Here is a 17953-nt window from a genome sequence, read left to right on the forward strand (position 1 = left end):
CCCACTCATCCACCCACTCACCCATCCACACATCCATCAATCTAACCATTCACCCATCCATCTACTCATTCACTAAGCTGTTCATCCATCCATCCATCCATCCATCCACCCATCCGTCTGTCCATCCGTCCATCCATCCATTCATCCATCCATCCACCAAATCCATCCATTCATCTATACATCTTCCCATACACCAATTCTGCTTGTTTTCTTGGATGGCATCTAAATCAAATCTTCTTTCCCAGCAACACGTTGGCAACAAGTGAAAGAGACAGAGAATAATACAGATCTAGAAGGAGAAAGAGACAGTGGTCCAGAAGGAAATGGGAAACCTAGGTCATACATCAGCTCATTCTGCAACAGTCAATACAGACAGACATGGAGAAAACAGTGTGGGCCTGAGGTCCGCAGAGGGCTGTACAAGAATTAGTCTTTATATATATACACATATATAATATATATAGCATTTATAGGTATATATACTTTGTTTAGAAAAAGACAACAGAGTAATTTACAAAGAAAGCCATTTTTTTTTTTTTACAAGGAGGGATTTTCCTCGTTGGTGACTTGGAGAGCTGTCCACCTGTTGGGACATGCGACAGAAGGGTCTATAGAGCAGGCCGCCATGAAAGACCAAAAGTCAGAGAAGTAGGAACAGCAGATCTGGAGTGGGAAAGTGGGCTGCAGAGTCTGGCCTGCCATGGCAAGGCTGCTCGCCTGTGGAGCCAGACTTGTGTGTCCCCAGTGACGGCCTTGGCTTTGACCTTGGGGCTGTGGGACAGGAGGAAAAGCTTCCTGCTTCTACAAAGGCCTTGACAATCAGGGCAGGGTCTTTCTGGAGATTTCTCGGTTCCCTCTGTTAGGTTGCCAAACCCCTGTACCTGGAAGCTGTTTCAAGCTGTCCCTTGGGAGATCCAGTGGTCCCAGGCTAGCAGCATCTAAATGGGTGGGAGATGCCTACCACCTCTGTCTCAGCTGCAAGTACCCAGGGTCTCCTGAGAGGTGCGCTATGGGGTGAGGCGTTCATCTGGGTTCTGAGATGTCAGAGACTGGGGGGACATGGAGCCACTGTTTATTAACAGCCATCTACATGGGGATCGGCAAAGATGGAGGGTTAAGGGCTTCGTAAAGCTAAGAAAGTCCAAAGTACACTCCTGCAAAGCCCAGGACATGGAGCGTGTTGGCAAGGTCACCGTCAGCCAGAGGAAGTAGAGAGAGAAGTGTGAGTTGGAGAAACAGGCCTGAGAGCCCCCACCACAGAGAGTTCTGTAGCTGGCCAAGGTGCTGTTTTCCGTGCCTCAACGGAAGAAACCCCACCTACCAAGAGAGCTAATGCATTCTCTGCTACACTTTAGGTCCCATTACAGATTCAGTCTGGGACTCTCTATGGCCCCTGGGTTATGTCAGCCTCTTCGATAACAAATCAGCATTTTGCCCATCACATTTACTATTTCTCTAGAGAATTCTGTAAGGAGCGGAGGAGTCCTTCCATCAACCCGTCTCCACGTTCCTGCATCCTTGCTGTCAGTGCTCCAGTGGCCCACATGGCCCCCGTGTGGAGTGAAGCACACATCCAGACTATCTGTGGTGGGACTTTCTAGTGTGTTCTTCTAGATCTGCGGGTCAGTGACGGACACAACAGAGCTCTGTACGAGAGGTGGCGGGAGAGCATGACGGAGAAGCCAAAGCAGACATGGGCAGGCTTTAAGGAGAAGGGTCAGTGACTAACCCATGTACAGCAGAGACACCCATAAATTCAATGCTCCACGCTGGGCAGGATGAGGATGGGGGTCATTGACCCTCAGGGAGCAGAGTCCCGGCGGCCCAGCTTTTATCCCAGGAGGCACTTGGTGGCCATGTCTGTCAAATCCCAAAGCGCACACCAAGCTCCAGTCTCTTGCAGTGCCCACTTCCCCTCTACTCCTCCTCCAGTTCTGGGCCGCTGGCTCCCTTGGATCTGACTAGAGATGTGATACAGAGACTTTTCCATGGGCCACACTCAGATCAGATTCTATTACTGTGTTTAGTGGCTGTTTCTCCACCAGGGACAGGAGGATCAAGGGTTCGAGGCTAGCCTGGGCTACAACAGGAACCCAAGAAGAGACTAGGTCTAAGGTCAACAGTGCCAAGATTAATAGATGTCTAATTCGGTCAGTCTGACCTTCCTGCCTCCTCCTCCTTCTTCAGACCTCAGCTTCACCTGTATACATGGACCGCCGCCCACACTCATGTGCATTCATGGCCCCTGTGAGGTTCCCTAGTCTTCTGTATATCACAGACATCTATTTTTGTGGTGGGCTGTTTCCTGCCCGTCAAGGTAGAGTCCCCTCTTGCATGCCTGGACCTAGCATTTTTCCTATCCTGGCACCTGCAGTGGGTGACTGAGAGAAGACAAGGCATTTTAAGACACGAAGATAAACAGCCAGGCTGGGATTTTTCCTTTGAAGTCATAGAAAAGAAAACTAAGTATTAATTTGAACCCTCAGACTCTCAAATCTAAGAATCCACAATGTAAATTTCCCATGGCCACAAACAATGGCTGCCAGCTCCCTGGAGAGAGGCGCTGTTCTGCAGATTTCACTTAGGCTAAGTTCATGATGGCTACTTTTCATCCTTCCTCAGCACGTGGGCAAGAGATGAAGAGGTGGCCCATGCAAGGTCCTATTGGTCACCACGTTGGTATCAACAGCATTTTAAGGGTTCAGGAGTAGAGCAAATTTGGGGTCCGCGAGGACCTCATAGGCCATTTGGGTAAAAGCTTGATTTTGAGTCTCCCAGACATGCAAGAGACCAAAAGGCATTAGGGTCATGTTCTTTTTCCTCAGCACCTTACGCCACATATCCTGACTTTCCTGACTGCACTTCAGACCTCCTCCCTGCTCCTGGGCCTACCACTGTGCTGCAGCTATCTTTCCTGGTGTCCATCTTTGGGGCTACCAAGTCCAGCTGTTTTGTGGTGGGGAAGTTGTCCCAGAGAATAAATGATTCTCTCCAAGAATCAAACAGTTTACCAAATGGTACCAGCTGCAGGGCTTCTAGGAAAGAATTCCTTTCCCAGCTTGTTAAATCCCCTAATTGGAAAGTGAATTCTGTACAGGCAGACTATCCATTGAGAGAGCCCACGTGACTGGGTTTCTGGAAAGTTCTGAGACATGCGTTCTAATGCCACCCTTGATCGTTAGAATGGGCTTTCTGAGGGACCTATCCTCCCTTTCCAGCATGAATAGTCATATTTGGGGCTTACCTGGCTAGTACTCTATCGGTGTAGTTGGAAGGTGTGCTGAAATTGACTAGTAATGTCTGCCAAGGGTAGAGGAAGGGGCGGCAATGATAGAGACATTACACATTCACGCTCCTTGGTCTAGATCTTCATTCTTCTACATCCGTTATACACAGACCTTTCTAGGCCCTCATCTCAATGAGCTTATTGCTCTGCCCACATGGCCCACTTTTACTAAGCACATACCAAGTCTGACTTTCAGGACTCAAGGGCAGGACGTGGCATCATGTGTAGGATTGAGAAGTAGCCCAAGGGTTCTGAGAAATCTGTCTGGGGGAGCCAGGGTGACACCTGCACACATAGGGGGGTTGCTGGGGAATGTTAGAGTGTGAGTGGTATCCCGGGGCCTCCTGACGGGCCCTGATTTGAAGCAGGGTCACACAGGTGTATTACTTCAGATGAGGTCACACTTGAGTAATGGGATGTGATAGGTAACCTTGACTGTCAACTTGACAGAATTTAGAGATATTTTTCAAGGGATCACCCAGCGAGGCACCTCTGGGTGTCTGTGATGACGTTTCTGAAGACAGTTTGATACCTCTGACCTAATCTACAATGAGGCCCTGGATGGTTTCACAATGCCACACTTAAGGGCAGGAGGTGGGTCTCAGCTGAAGGAAGTGGGCCGGTGGGGACATGGCCATAAGACATTTTACCCTGACCCCTCCCTGTATTGCTCTCTTTCATTCTCTCCTTCCTATTTGCCATGAGGAACCCCCTCTTCATCCTCATTCACCACGATGAACATGCTCCCCCTCCTCACCTTCACACCATGATCAAGGTCTGCCTCAAGACAGGCCCAGGAACACAGAGCCAGGCAGCTACAGACTGAGCCCTCTGAAACTGTGAGTCAAAATATATAATAATTCCTCCCTTATGTTGCTTCTCTGAGGCATTTGGTTAGAGTCACAAGAAAAATAACGCATACACAGTGTCCCGGTTCATCAAGACTGGGACCACACAGCAGAGCCACACAAAGATAGAGATGCAAGGAGACCAGTGTGGCCGGTAGGGACAGAAGTAGAGGCTGGAGAGGCTGTGCTCCTATAAGACAAGGGGTGTTGAATTCATCACGTGCCAGCACGTGTCAGGAGGCAGCAAGCAAACTCTGGCAAGTTCTGATGGGATGGACATTTTGTTTTGGACTTTGGACTGGCAGGATGGTAGAAAGCCTCTTGGTGTGTGGTAGTTTGCCACAGAAGCCAACATGGCGGCAAAGGGAGGCTTGGCTTTACCAGGATCACTCTTGCAACAAGACCAGTTGCCAGGAGGGTGGATGGTGTGATGAAGACTGGAAAGACACACAGGAAGGGTCTGATTGGGGACTCAAGCTAGGGGCCAGTGTGGAAACAAAAAGCCAGGGACGGGAGGCCTGCAGGTACTGAAACCCACGGCCTCAGTCACCTCCAGGGTCTTGGCACAGAACTGAAGGATGACTTCCCACAATGCTCATGCTGAGTCTTTCCCCAACATCTCCTGGTGAAGCCCTCAACATCACACCCACAGAAAGCATCTTTGAAGAGATCAGAGGGGTAGGACCCTAAGCAAGTAGAAATACGGTGTTCTTAGTAATCATAGAAAAAAAAAAAACAAAAGACACCAGAGACAAGAGATGGCAAGGAGGCACGGTAGAGACCCCCAGATCTGGGAGAAATGAGTGTGTGTTGTTTAAGCCAGCCTGTGTCTGTGCTAGCATCGCCGGCTGATCAAGGCAGCCTTGAAGTCTGGCTAGCCAGGCATCCTGCACCTCTAATGCTGAGACATGACACTGCTGCCTAAGAAGGAAGTCACCAAACAACACCGAAAAGCCAAAACAAAAACCCCTTAATGTTTTCCATACGCTGCTCACATTCAAAGCTGTTATGGGGTGCAGGCAGTCTGTGGGCCACAGTTGACACATCTGATAGGTCACAATAGCCTCAGGGGCTTGATTCACGGTGCTGGCAGACACAACGCCTGGCCGGGGCCAAGCTGCTGCCTGTCCCTTCTCAGCTTTTGCACCTCTGTAGGCTGCGTGCATCCCACAGCCTCCGGTCCCTTCTACTCTGGTTGGTTATTCATCAGTAAGACAGCCCACTGTATCATAAGTCAGCCATGTTGGCCCCTGACCAAGCAGCAATATATTTTGACTCTATGGGTTCTGGAGTTTCTCTTGCAAATAATCTTGTCATTGCTGGGGATAATATGGGACTGATGGAAAATCTGAATTGCATCGAATTTTCCTGATCCTATTTTTCTTCTTTAGATTATCTTTTCATCCTCAGTGACAAAGGATGTAAAAACCACTTTGCAGCCTGGCGCTCGATGACCCCAGGTTAAGTGTCTGGCACTTGCTTGATGTGTGCACCTCTAGTGACCACGTGCAGCTAGGGACAAGGGCTATGGGCGATGAGGGGGGGCTGGCTTTGTGCATATTTGGGGAGCTATGCAGTGTGTGAATGTGGGCTGGGAGGAGCCAAGTCTCCTAAATTTACAAAAATTACTTTTCAAGACAAGGTCTTATGAAGCCCAGGCTGGCCTCAAACTCACTACATAGTCAAGGATGACTCTGAGCTTCTGAAGCTCCTGCTGCTAAGTGTATGGGACTTAGGCATGCACCATGATATCTGGTTTGTGTGGTACTGGGGATGGAACTCAGGCCTTTCTGGAATTAGGCAAGAACTCTATCCACCTCCTGACTTGAGTATCCTGAATATAGTCGCCTACCTAGCAACACCCATCTAGCATTCCTATTGGCCAAGAAGTCAGGATGCTACCGGGAACAAGGGGACCGAGCACTGGACAAGCTGATTTTCCCCCTCTGACCAGTAAGAGAGAACATGAGCAGAGCCCAAGGGGCCACTTGGAGTCTCTGGTTTAGCTCTGGGGATGGAGACACAGGAGATGTCTGCAGACAAGGCTAGAAAGGACTTGTCACCTCTAAAAACCTGTGCCTTGAAGGATTTGCAACATGAGGCAGGGACAGAAGCCATTTGATGTTAGTGGAGTGGGTAGCTGGTGTGATTGTACAGAGCGAGGTGCTGGACGGACCTGCAGTGAAAGGGGAAACGCATCTAACGACTCGGCTCCTCTCCTCTTTTGTCTTAGTGCAGGGTAGAAGAACAGATCAGGCTCAGAGGCTTCCTCGGGGAACACACTGAAGTTCTTTATCCCAGGATTTAAGTGTTTGCACAGCAAGGGGCTGCTGGCAGGCCAGGGCCTGTTAGGGGAGGAAGGGAGGAAGCCAGGGAGGGATGGAATCTGACCTGAGGCACAGGTCTCAGTGGATGTGGAGGTGAGGAAGGAGCAAGAGTGAAGAGGTGACACCTGACCCAGACCTAGGCTCAAGGGACCCAGGTACCATAAGCGGAGGAATGGCTTAGGAGCCAGGAAGGCTGGGGGTCTCCATGTACCATTCAAGTCCTGAATCACAAATGGGTCTTCAGAAATCCTATGCAGCCCAGGCTGTCCTCGAACTTGTTATCCTCCTGCCTCAGCCTCCACAGTGGCAGGACTACAGGTAGGCTGGCACCACCCTTTTGGTTTTTTAAGTCTGTGATCCTTCACAGAGTCATGGACCCAGTGCAGGACAGAGCCCTGGGAGCTAGGTGACTAGTCAGTAAAGAGATGTAAAGAGATGCCTTCCTCTGATGTCCCTGGGGAACCTGAACTGTGAAGAGATCTCCCTCTCTGGCCTCACTGGGTCATTGTTGGCAAACAGTGGAAGCAGATGAGCGGCTTCCAGCGCCTAGAGACACTTCTGGTTCCCAGTGGTTCAGCCCTCCCCGGCCCTCTCTCTTCTCTTACTTCCTCTCTTGATACAAGGCATGTGACAGACTGAAGTTTTAGGGACCAAAGAGGTCCTGATGGGATTAAAAAGAAAGGAGGAACTAAATTCTAGGTGTTTAGTATGTTGCTGGGGCAGGTCTCAGCGCAGCCCTGATCACAAGGATGGGTTCCAGAGGGGGCTTCTTAGAGGAGAACGCAACTCCAGATAAGAGTGGTCCTTAGAGATACCGGAGCCCTGGGACACGAGTGAACATGTGTAAAATGTCTCCAAGAAGCATGAATGCCGAGACAGAGACACAGATGTCACCAGGATAGAAATGTTCACATGGAAGCAGCTTTGTGTGGGGCCCTAGGTCCCCTGACGCATTGCAAAGAGGGAGCTTTGCAATGGGGTTTGAAAATGGCCCTGCAAAGGCTTGAGGGTCTCTCTTGAAGTGTGACCACTGTCAATCAATCTTCCTGTTTTGCAAGCAGGCTTGGCCCCAGGGTGCTCATCCAATAGGGCCAACAAAGAAGGGGACAATTCTGGATGTTTGTTTGGATTTCTCTATCCTGCTTCCTCTGCTAGTTCTCTGCTTGGGGACAGCTTTTCTTCTCGCATCAAGTCTGATCACTGGGGATGGGGCTTTGCAAACATGATCCGTGACCTCAGGGCACTCCCTTCAGTTCACTCTGTACCATCTCTTCTCAGCAACCCTCAGAGGGGGTTCTGTGGTGGGGGAGGGGTGGGGCAGAGCAACATAGACCAGAAGCACTTCCATCTCCAGCGGGGAGAGAAAGACAACATGGCAGAAGGGCTGAGTGGGCAGAATAGGTGGGCGGCACAGGGCCACAGGGCCCTGAGTGGGGAATCCACTCGGAGGACTCAGCACCAGGCCAGAGCAGAGACCACGGAAGCTCCACACATGCCTCCCCTCCTCAAGCCCTGGCGAGGAACGCAGTGGGTGAGAGTCAGGGAGACCTTTGTAAACAGCTTTCCGCACACCCATGCAACCCACTATGCCTACCCAGGACCTGTATCCATCACCGTGGGAGAACCAACTCCAGCAGTGTCAGTGCCGAAGAGAATGTACCAGAACCCTCTTCCCACAGCCCCAGTTCTCAGGCCTCAGACTTTGGGGGTGCCATGAATGACAGCCCACTATAAAGGACCCCCAGATGTCCTATCGACTGAGAAGCCATGGTGTTCTCCAGTTGCCCAGGCGAGGGTGGGCAGTGAGTCGAGGCAGGATGATGTTCTCACAAAACAGGATGAAGGTGAAGCAGAAGGAAGGTCCCCAGAGAGCCCCCCGTGCTAAAAAGACACAGAGAACTGCCTAGTGTCCTTCGGAGCTGTGTACCCAGGGGCCAGCAGTCACTTCCAGCTTGGAATGGAGGTTCACAAGCTTAGCCCACCTCTCCCCACTCTGACTTTGACCTGGGAGCCTTGACTCAAGGGAGCAGGCCTGTCGTTCCTGCTTCCATCCCTATCCTGTGTCTGGGATAGCACAGCTGGGACACTCCATAGCTGGGCAGGCTTGTCCAGGTGCAAAGAAAGCTGGAGGCCCCGTCCACACAGAGACACGTGTGCGCGCACGGGTCCTGCGAGAGAGTCTGTCCACAGGGCCTGTGCCTTGGTCTCCACAGCCCGGAGGTGTGGTGTTCAGTCAGCAGCTCTCTGTACCGTGCACTGGACCCTCACTGGTCCAGTTTGATCCTAGCTCAGGGGTCCCTGATACTGACTGAGTAAAGGGGTGCAGGTCCAAGATGCTGTCAGCCTCCGTGGTCTTCACGTCATCACACAGGTCTCCCAGGCTGGCTGTGTCGGGACCCCCTGGTGGTGAGCCGGGGCCTCCCGAGGTGGCAGAGGGCAGAGCAGGGAAGAAGAGGCGGTTTGGGGGTGATGCTGGCCCATGTCCATGGTCACAGTCTGAAAGGGAGAGAGAAGAAAGGGTGGATAAGAAAGATGTGGGTCCCATCATGCCATCTTTTGTATGTGAACCCCTTGTCAGAGAGTGCCTTCCGGTGGGCTCCTGTCTTTTCCAAGCAGAAGGGGCTTCTACGGACAAAGGCCCTACTATGTATTGAACTCTGGACTGACTGTGGCCTATTCCCGACTTCATTTTAGCCTGAAGGGGTTTAGCTGTGAGCATTTTGTATCCCTTTTCCAAATCAAAGCTGAGGATCAGGGAGGTTATGCACTTTGCCTATGGGTGCACAGCTAAGAAACATCAGGGCCAAGATTTGAACACAGAACTCGCTCACGACAGCAGGTAGTTCAGTGTGTAGGCTTGGAAAAGTTTGACACACTGCTGATGTGAGAACAGACCTGCATAGCAGACTTTAGCGACATTGGCAGACCCTCATGATCACGCATGTCCCTTTTAGCATGGGCTCTGATTCCACCACAGGCGTGATTCACACACACACAGGATGAAGCACGATAAAATGTAATGGAAAATTCCACAGGATTTCTAGCATTGTGGGACCACAACTTATCCTGTATCTTTAGTCTCTTCAGTATGTGTCTAGAGAAGAACCGAGAACACAAGGCTTCCTGCCTCCTCCTCGCCCCATCAGTGAGTTCAAGCCCTTCTGCCCAGGGGCCACTGGGTGCTGGCCCAAAGGACCTTTGAGCGTTACAGCCCCAGACAAGCTGGGCACTCTTAGAAGGCAGAGACGCCTGTCTGAGCTGCCTCCTGCCTGCTGATTACATGGCTGACTCAAAGTGTTACCAGGCAGTCAGTCCAAGGCTGTTATTCCCTCCTGGCACACAGTGGTGACCAGGGCAGAGTGAACACTGGTTGTCAGAGGTGCCTCACAGTATCCCTGCTATGGGGTTCACTGCCCTCAACGTTCAGAGCATGGAACTGTAGCTCAGAGAAGTCAATGACTGTGCCCAAGTCACAAAGCTATCAGTGGCAGGGAGGAAATTCCCACCTGTGTCCCCTGATTGTGAACTCTGCATTCTTTCTAATTGCCTAGGAGACGGGTGGGCCCCTGGGGTGAGAAGAGAAGAGAAGAACAGAGGCAGGGCTGTCTCCACACGCCCATCTCCTGGGACCTCGAGGGTCGTCATGGGGACCCATGGGGTCCCCACATCTACACATCTGTGTGCAGACATGCCTGGTGAGCAGACAGGGCAATGTTAAGTGTGGGTGTGCATGGGTCCTCATGTGCCATGCAGTATCTCTGTGTAACGTCTCATGTTTGTAGTGAATTTGCCTACATGAGCGGGCTTTAGGGTGTACTTCCATTCAGTGCTCCTATGTACGGAGGTGTGTGCATGACTGAGCGCCTCTCTCTCTCTCTCTCTCTCTCTCTCTCTCTCTTGTGTGTGTGTGTGTGTATGTATGTGTGTAGATTTGTGTGGAGACTGTGTTCACATGTGTGTGTATACCTGAGCTTGTGTGAGCTCAACTGGCAACAGGAAATGGGGCCCCCTCAGCAGCCTCCCTCTCACCTTCCCGGGAGAGCCATCATGGTGGCAGGCCTGGGGAGGGGACTGCGGGGTGAGATGCACGTTCCCGGTCTGGGGAAAGCAATGGATCTACAGTTAAGGCCATGGCAAGGAGGGGCATGGACCTTCCTAAGAAGGAAGTGGCTGCAGAGGAGGATGCACAGCTGGGAGCCCTTCCTGTCTTGGACTTTTGCAATGGAGGATGCTGGGAGCTGAAATCTGCCACGAAGGGGGCAGGTGCTGGTCCAGGTAGGAGGGGCCCTGCCAGTCAGGTTCCACAGAGGAGCCCCCAGTCACACCACAGCTGCTTAGACTGAGACATCATCTGTCATCAGGAAGAAATAAGCCAGAGGTCACTGTGCCAGTCACAAGCAGACTCCAGGGCCCCAGTGTCATTACAGGCTCCCCTGAACAGATGTTGGTAGAGAAGTGTGGTGCCTGGGTGATGGGTTCATGGAGTCAGGTGGGCTGAGGAAAGGGTTGGAGGAAGAGACCAAAAAGGAGACAAAGATTAAAGAGTAAAAGGTCAAAGGGTAAGGCAGTGGGGAAGATACTGAGGGGAACACATACTCTGCAGACTTCCAGAAATGCCCGGGGTGCGAGAGGCGGCGGTTTCGCTTTGGCAGTTTCTCTAGCATGTCCATGAGCTTGGTGAAGGTGGGCCGCTCTTCCTGTTCAAAGGCCCAGCAGAAGAGCAGGATATCCTAGAAGAAACCAGTGAGCCATGAGGGGACCGAAGAAGGGACTTTATTGAGTCCTCATCTAAGCCTCAGTACCTGGGCCTTGCTCTGGGACTGGCCATCTGTCCACCCTTCTGCCCACTTCACATCCCTCCATTATCCACCCTTCCATCCACTTACTCAGCATCCACCCATCTACTCAGTAGCCACCATCCATCTACCTCTCATAAACATAGCCATTCCACCCATCTACCCACCCACACACTCACCCATCTACCCACCCACGCACTCACCCATCTACTCATCCACACACTCACCCATCTACCCATCCACACATTCACCCATCTACCCATCCACACACTCACCCATCTACCCATCCACACACTCATCCATCTACCCACCCATCCACCCATCTACCTACCCATCTACCCATCATCCAATTGCCAGCTACCAGCCACCTACCCACTCATATACACAGACATCCTACGCACCCACCCATCCTCATTAACTACCACCACCTACTCGCTATATACACAGCCATCCTACTCATCCATCCACCAATCTGCCTACTATCTATACATCCAACCACATCAACTCAACCATTAATCCTTCATCTAGCATCTAACATGCATCCATCACCCATCCACACCACCATCCATTCACCAAAATACACCCACTCACCCATCCATCCATCCATCCATCCATCCATCCATCCATCCATCCACATCAACTCAACCATTAATCCTTCATCTAGCATCTAACATTCATCCATCACCCATCCACACCACCATCCATTCACCAAAATACACCCACCCATTCATCCATCCATCCATCCATCCATCCATCCACATGAACTCATGATTCTTCGTTTACTATCCATCCATTCATACACATATAAATTATTTACTCTCTCATCTATCTATCTATCTATCTATCTATCTATCTATCTATCTATCTATCTATCTATCTACCTATCATCTATCTATCATCTATCAATCATCTATCTATCTACTCAACACCAGATATCTCTCACTCGTCATCCACACAAGATTCCATCCAATTATCCATCTAGCTACTGTCCACAAAGCATGAATCCTCATACATTCACTTATTTCTCTTCTTCTGCCATCCCTCTACTCACCCATTCACTTTATCCCCCATTCTCTCCCCTCCCCTCTTCTCGTTTACTTGATTAGCCATTCTAGTAATCTGGGGAGGCTCATGGCAAGGAGGCCTGAGATGTATGGAGACCAATAGCAGCTCAACGGAGTTTCTTGACATTTTTCTTGAACGTGAGGAATAGAAGGAAATCCTAAAGTCTCTAACTACATCCCACTCGATTAGCAGATGCCCCTCAAAGTTACAGAGGAGAAAGGCCAATTTCCACCATATCATTGTCCAGGAAGAGGAGTCTGAGGGCAAGTGGTTGTGTTAAATACCTGAGGGAATTACTGCTTCTCTAGCTTACCTGTTTTCTGACCAAAAGAGAGGATTCTCCCCAAGAGTGTTCATTTATCATTAGGTTTCTTGGTGTCCGATTAGCGTACTCTGAGTTAGACAACGGTTTAATACTGTTGTTGGACACAAGTAAAAATGAGTGCTAATACTGTTTGTGATATTTTGGTGACTATTTTTTTAAAAAGTAACAAACCAGGTATTTGCTGATTTTTATCTGAAGCAGCAATCCATTTCAAGGAGGGCGATCAAGTGTTATTGCGCCCCTGGTGTCAGGTATCTGGAATTGCAGGCATAGTGCTGAGCATTTGCCCTAAATTTGCCTTGCTCCAAGCAAGTCACTCCCTGGGAAAGTCTCTATAGCTGTCACACACAGGATCAAAAAAATCCCAGGACTGTGTCTGCTTCTCTCCTTGTCCCCCAGACACAGCCTCTCGTGGGACTTACCGAGATTTCTTTTCCCATGCCAATCTGGCTGAGGTTGGGTTTCATGCCTGCGCCCATCTGCCAAATTATTGCCTCTGCTGGTTGAGTCTTGAATGGCCACTCCCTGGCGTGGAGCTCATACCAGATGGTGCTGTCAGGCAGTGGACACAGTTAATGAGGCATTGCTGTGGTGTGTCACTTGCGACCCAGGAACCCCCCTCTTCACCCACTATACAAACAGTGGTAGCCTCCTGGCTAGTCATTCCCTTTGCAGTCTCTCCCCAAGGGGCTGCTGCTATGTCTAAAACCCTCTTGAAGTTAGTCATTAGGTTTGTTGCCCCAGAATACTTTGACTGAGGCCAGGATGGATACAACTCTACCTGAATCATTTAACACAAGGTGGCGGCCATTTCTGACCTTGTACTCACAACTCGAGGAAACAACTGCTTTGGATACTTTATTCACGAGGTTGCTCTCTATGGCCTTACATAAAATACCGACAAGGGTACACACAGCCTAACATCTCAGTAGTAACCAGCAGATGTATGTACTATAGCAACTCCTTAAAATGAAACAGCGCCACATTATCTTGAGACTATTTGCAAGACGTTTTGCTGGCATGAAAACTCCTCAGTAGGTCATTCCAGGTGTGGAAAATGGGATGAGGAGCGTATGCAGGTCTTTAAAAATCACCACATATGCATGGAGGGGGAAGCTCATGTAAGCCAACAATGTGCCGATGAGGAGCAGGGGGAGGGGAGCCTTGACTCCCATAGCTGCTCATGGTGAGGATGAATCACAGTGTGGACCGGCAGAAAAAAACATGTAAAGACTGTGACGTGATGCAGACAGGCCTGAGTCTACATTAGTGGGAAGACGTGGTACCAGCCACGCCCCTTCTCTCTGTGCCCATGGAAGGGTGGCTATGTGGGACACCGAGCATCTGGACACAGTGCTAGGATTACGCCACGGATATTTGCCATGCCGCACGTCCCATAAATCACAACGATGCACTATAGGGAGAAAGGGTGCCAGTGGAGAGCTGGCTGCGGACGGGGTGATGCCCGGCTGGCACATAACTGCCAACATGAAGCACCATCAGTGATGAGGATAGTGGCAGATGACTTTGGGGAGGCTCGCATGTCACTGTGGCCAATGATCTGTGTTCTCTAAGAGGCAGGTCTCTCATCTCAGGAAATACCACAATAAAAATGTTTCTTCTTCCACAAGGAGACCTCTGGGCTTCCTTACCCCTCTCTTTTCCTGAAACAGGTGTTCTCTGTATAGCCCTGGCTGTCCTGGAGCTCCCTTTGTAGACCAGGTTGGCTTCGAACTCACAGAGATCCGCCTGCCTCTGTTTCCCAAGTGCTGGGATTAAAGGCGTGCGCCACCACCACCCAGCTTCTCTGGGTTTTCTTTAAGGAACACAAAGTCACTCTGGCACTCTCTTGACTGGCCAAGGATGGTGTTAACTCAAGTCTTCATAGGCAAGTTTATTTTATTTAAAATTCTGTTTTATTTTTAATGGGCATGGAGGGGTACATGCCCATCACCGTGGAGGTCAGCAGAGGGTGTCAGATATACTGGAGCCACAGTTGTGAGCTGACTGGGTGTGTGCTGGGAACTAACCCTTAGACTTCCGCAAGGGCAGCAAGTACTCTTAGCCATGAAGTCCCAGATGGCCTGCAACTCACGGAACCACCTCTCTAGTCCCTAGGTGTGCTGACCAAACCTGAGCTGAACACGGACAACAGCAACAGTTAAAGTGGTCAGGGGAAAGCCCGGGAGGCCTCAACCCCACACAAAGAATACAGCAACTAAAGCATACCGAGAGCAGGAGAAATAGTCTACCCCGGGGAAGAGCACACCAGTTGGTAATCCAATACCAAGTGGTCAGCCCTGAAAACATGCAAGTAACATTATACAGGCTGAACAGGTTATACTTAAGGATATGGATGTATGTGTGTGTGTGTGTGTGTGTGTGTGCATGTGTGAATAACAATTAATGGGAAAAAGAGGCTATAAATTTGTAAGACATTAAGGCGTGCTGCACGTGAGGGTTTAGAGGGAGGAAAGGGAAGGGAGAAGTGATGTAATTATATTATAATCTCAATTTTTAAAGTTAAAATAAATAAATAAATAAATAATACAATAAAAATATCTTTTCTGTGTTTTATTTTCTTTGTTGCTCAGGATGGAACCCAGCGTCTCACTCATGTTATGGTTATGCCTTAAGTTTTACGGTTAACAAACTCAATCACTGGCTTCAATGTAGAAGCATGAAGCTCAGTTTGATTGACAGTCTTCGGAGGGATTCGGGTTTGGTCTGGTTTTTAATTGCTGTGTGAGAACCCAGGGCCTTGTACATGCTAAGCAAGCCTGCCATGCTGAGCCTCATGCCTAATGCTCAGTGTGTCTTTTTATCCCAGTGCTTTGATGAGCTGGCGACTTGCTAGCCCTGGTGGGCCATCCCTGCCTAGGGGAGCCGACTCCTGCAGACAAGAAGGGACTGAACTGAGAGTGTGCCTTGCAAAACAAACCAATGGACTCAGAACATCCTGACCAGCTGTTCACCATGTCTGCTCCCCAGTTCCTCCATCCAGAGCCCAAGAAATGATTCCAGTGCACTGACTGCGTTTCACTCTCTTTCTTGTGACCTGTGTTCATGTGGGCACATGCATATGTGTGTCTGTGCTTATGTGCCTATGTGCACACGCATGTGGATGCCAGAGGTCAACCTCAGGTGTCATTTCGTAGGTATGTTCCCTTTGTTTGCTTGAGACAAGGTCTCTCTATGTAGCTCTTGTTGGTCTTGAACTTACTATGAAGACCAGACTGGCTTTGAACTCACAGAAATCTGCTTATTTATGACTCCCAAGTGCTGGGATTAAAGGTGTGTACCACCACCCAGCTTGTTTTGTAAGACAAGGTCTTTCCCTGGCCTGGAACTCATCAGTTCATCCAGACTGGCTACTGAGCTCCAGGGACCCACCTGTCTATTCTTCCCCAGTGCTGGGACCACAGGCATGCACTACCATACCCAGTGTTTTATTCAGGTCCCCACATTTGCACGCTGCACACTTAGGACTGAGCCACCTCCCCTGTTCCTGCAGAGGTTTTATTAAGCTTAATCTGGAATAGAGAGAAGCAAGACTTTGAGTGTGGTTCACTTCCAGGTCTGTGGGCTGCTGTGTTCCCCTGAACAGTACAGAATTAGGGTGGCCCTGGTCTGGACCCGGGCTCTGCCACCAGCTGCCGCACAGTTTGTCACAGCCATGTGGCCTCGCCCTTCTCACCGGTCGCTCCAGGATAGCATGCCCCCCGCCTGAGAAGGTGTTTGGGAAGACAGTATGCTACCACACACATGAAAAGCTCAACGCAGCCCTCAGTACATTTCCGCCAGCGTCTTTATGCTCTAACTCATTCCTGAACATGAGGTTCCCTGGCAACGGGATGCTCCTAATTGGCGGGAGTCCGAGAGCACGGGGTCCATCGCGATCCAACAGTGTCACCAATAAAAGGCTCATTAAAACCTCCTTCCTAACACAACTTTTCAGAGAAGGATTCACTTTGAGGAGTGAAAAAAAGAAAGCTACAGAGGAAAGCTGTGGCGAGAAACCAATTACTTACTCCAGTACAGTTTGTTAATTACATTTTTTTCTTTCGTTAAATTCACGATAAAAATAAACCAACTTAATTACTGTAATTTGGTTCCAGATAATGATATCTAACTAGATAAAGATTTGGGAATTAACTAGTTAGACCAAGTGATGGCTTCTCAAGGGACTCAAATGATGGGCTCTGAGGATCTAGATCTTCTTAAAATGCACAGTCGGGGACCCACCGCGAGGGCACAGTGGGGGGCTTTTCTACCGGAGATGTGCCTCAGGGATGACAGGTCTAATTGCACAAATCTACAACCTTGCAGCTTCCTCGGTCAGTGTCTCTCCACTCTTCAAATCCATCCCATAAGTAAGCCACGGATCATTATGGCTATTTATGGGCTGGGGACAGCTATTTCCTGGCTGCATTTTCTCATCTGTTGTTGGTGGTGTGTGTATATGCATGTATCATATGTGCTCTTGTGTGTATGTAAATTCAACCTAAATATACATGCACAAGTATGTACAAATATATGGAGATCAGAGAGCTTGCTGGATATCTTGCCTCAATTTCTTGCCACCTTAGTATCTTGAGGTAGGGTCTCTCGCTGGGCCTGGAATCACTAATTCACCATCAAGCTCTAGGGACCCACCTGTGTCTGCCTTCCCAGCACCCAGCCACCCAGCTCTTTACACCACAGTCAATAGGGTTACAAACTCAAGTCTTCATGCTTGCATAACAAACACTAACTGCTGACTGAACCACCTCCCTAGACCCTTCTTCTTCTTCTTCTTCTTCTTCTTCTTCTTCTTCTTCTTCTTCTTCTTCTTCTTCTTCTTCTTCTTCTTCTTCTTCTTCTTCTTCTTCTTCTTCTCCTCCTCCTCCTCCTCCTCCTCCTCCTCCTCCTCCTCCTCCTCCTCTTCCTCCTCCTCTTCTTCCTCCTCCTCTTCTTCTCCTCCTCCTTCATTATTATTATTATTATTATTATTACTTATTTATTGAGAGAGTCTTAGTCTGTATCTCCAGCTAGCCTACAAACAAAGTGGTTTTCCTGCCACAGTCTCCTGCATGCTGGTTACAGGCACACCATCCTGCATATTATTCCTGTCTCCTGGCTGGACCTTCTGAGCGTTCCACCTGGCGTCCTGCATCTGTCTTGGTCTCTTTCCATCCTCCTACGTTTCAGAGGGCTTCTCATTCTTCCCTATGGCTGCCGATGCTATTTCCTGACTCACAAATACCTCCTTTCCCAACTCCAGATGCGGATTTGCCCAATTCTGCTAATTATCTCCAAAGTTGTTC

The 17953-nt window shown here is 49.7% G+C and overlaps 1 protein-coding gene across 2 annotated transcripts in view; it reads right to left on the bottom strand.

The window, feature by feature from the left end:
• The window catches only part of Ksr2 (kinase suppressor of ras 2), a 359771-nt gene continuing 341818 nt past the window's right edge, over positions 1–17953 (bottom strand). For both annotated transcript variants that reach the window (XM_085681325.2, XM_085681322.2), the window contains exons 18-20: positions 13070–13199; positions 11058–11191; positions 1–8957 (exon numbers count right to left, since the gene is read on the bottom strand). In XM_085681325.2, coding sequence (XP_085537451.1) covers positions 8951–8957; positions 11058–11191; positions 13070–13199 — 271 coding nt within the window. In that variant the 3' untranslated portion in view covers positions 1–8950. The remainder of the gene's footprint in view (positions 8958–11057; positions 11192–13069; positions 13200–17953) is intronic.

This window comes from Myodes glareolus, chromosome 2, assembly GCF_982192425.1.
Source record: "Myodes glareolus chromosome 2, mMyoGla1.1, whole genome shotgun sequence".
NCBI lineage: Eukaryota > Metazoa > Chordata > Mammalia > Rodentia > Cricetidae > Myodes > Myodes glareolus.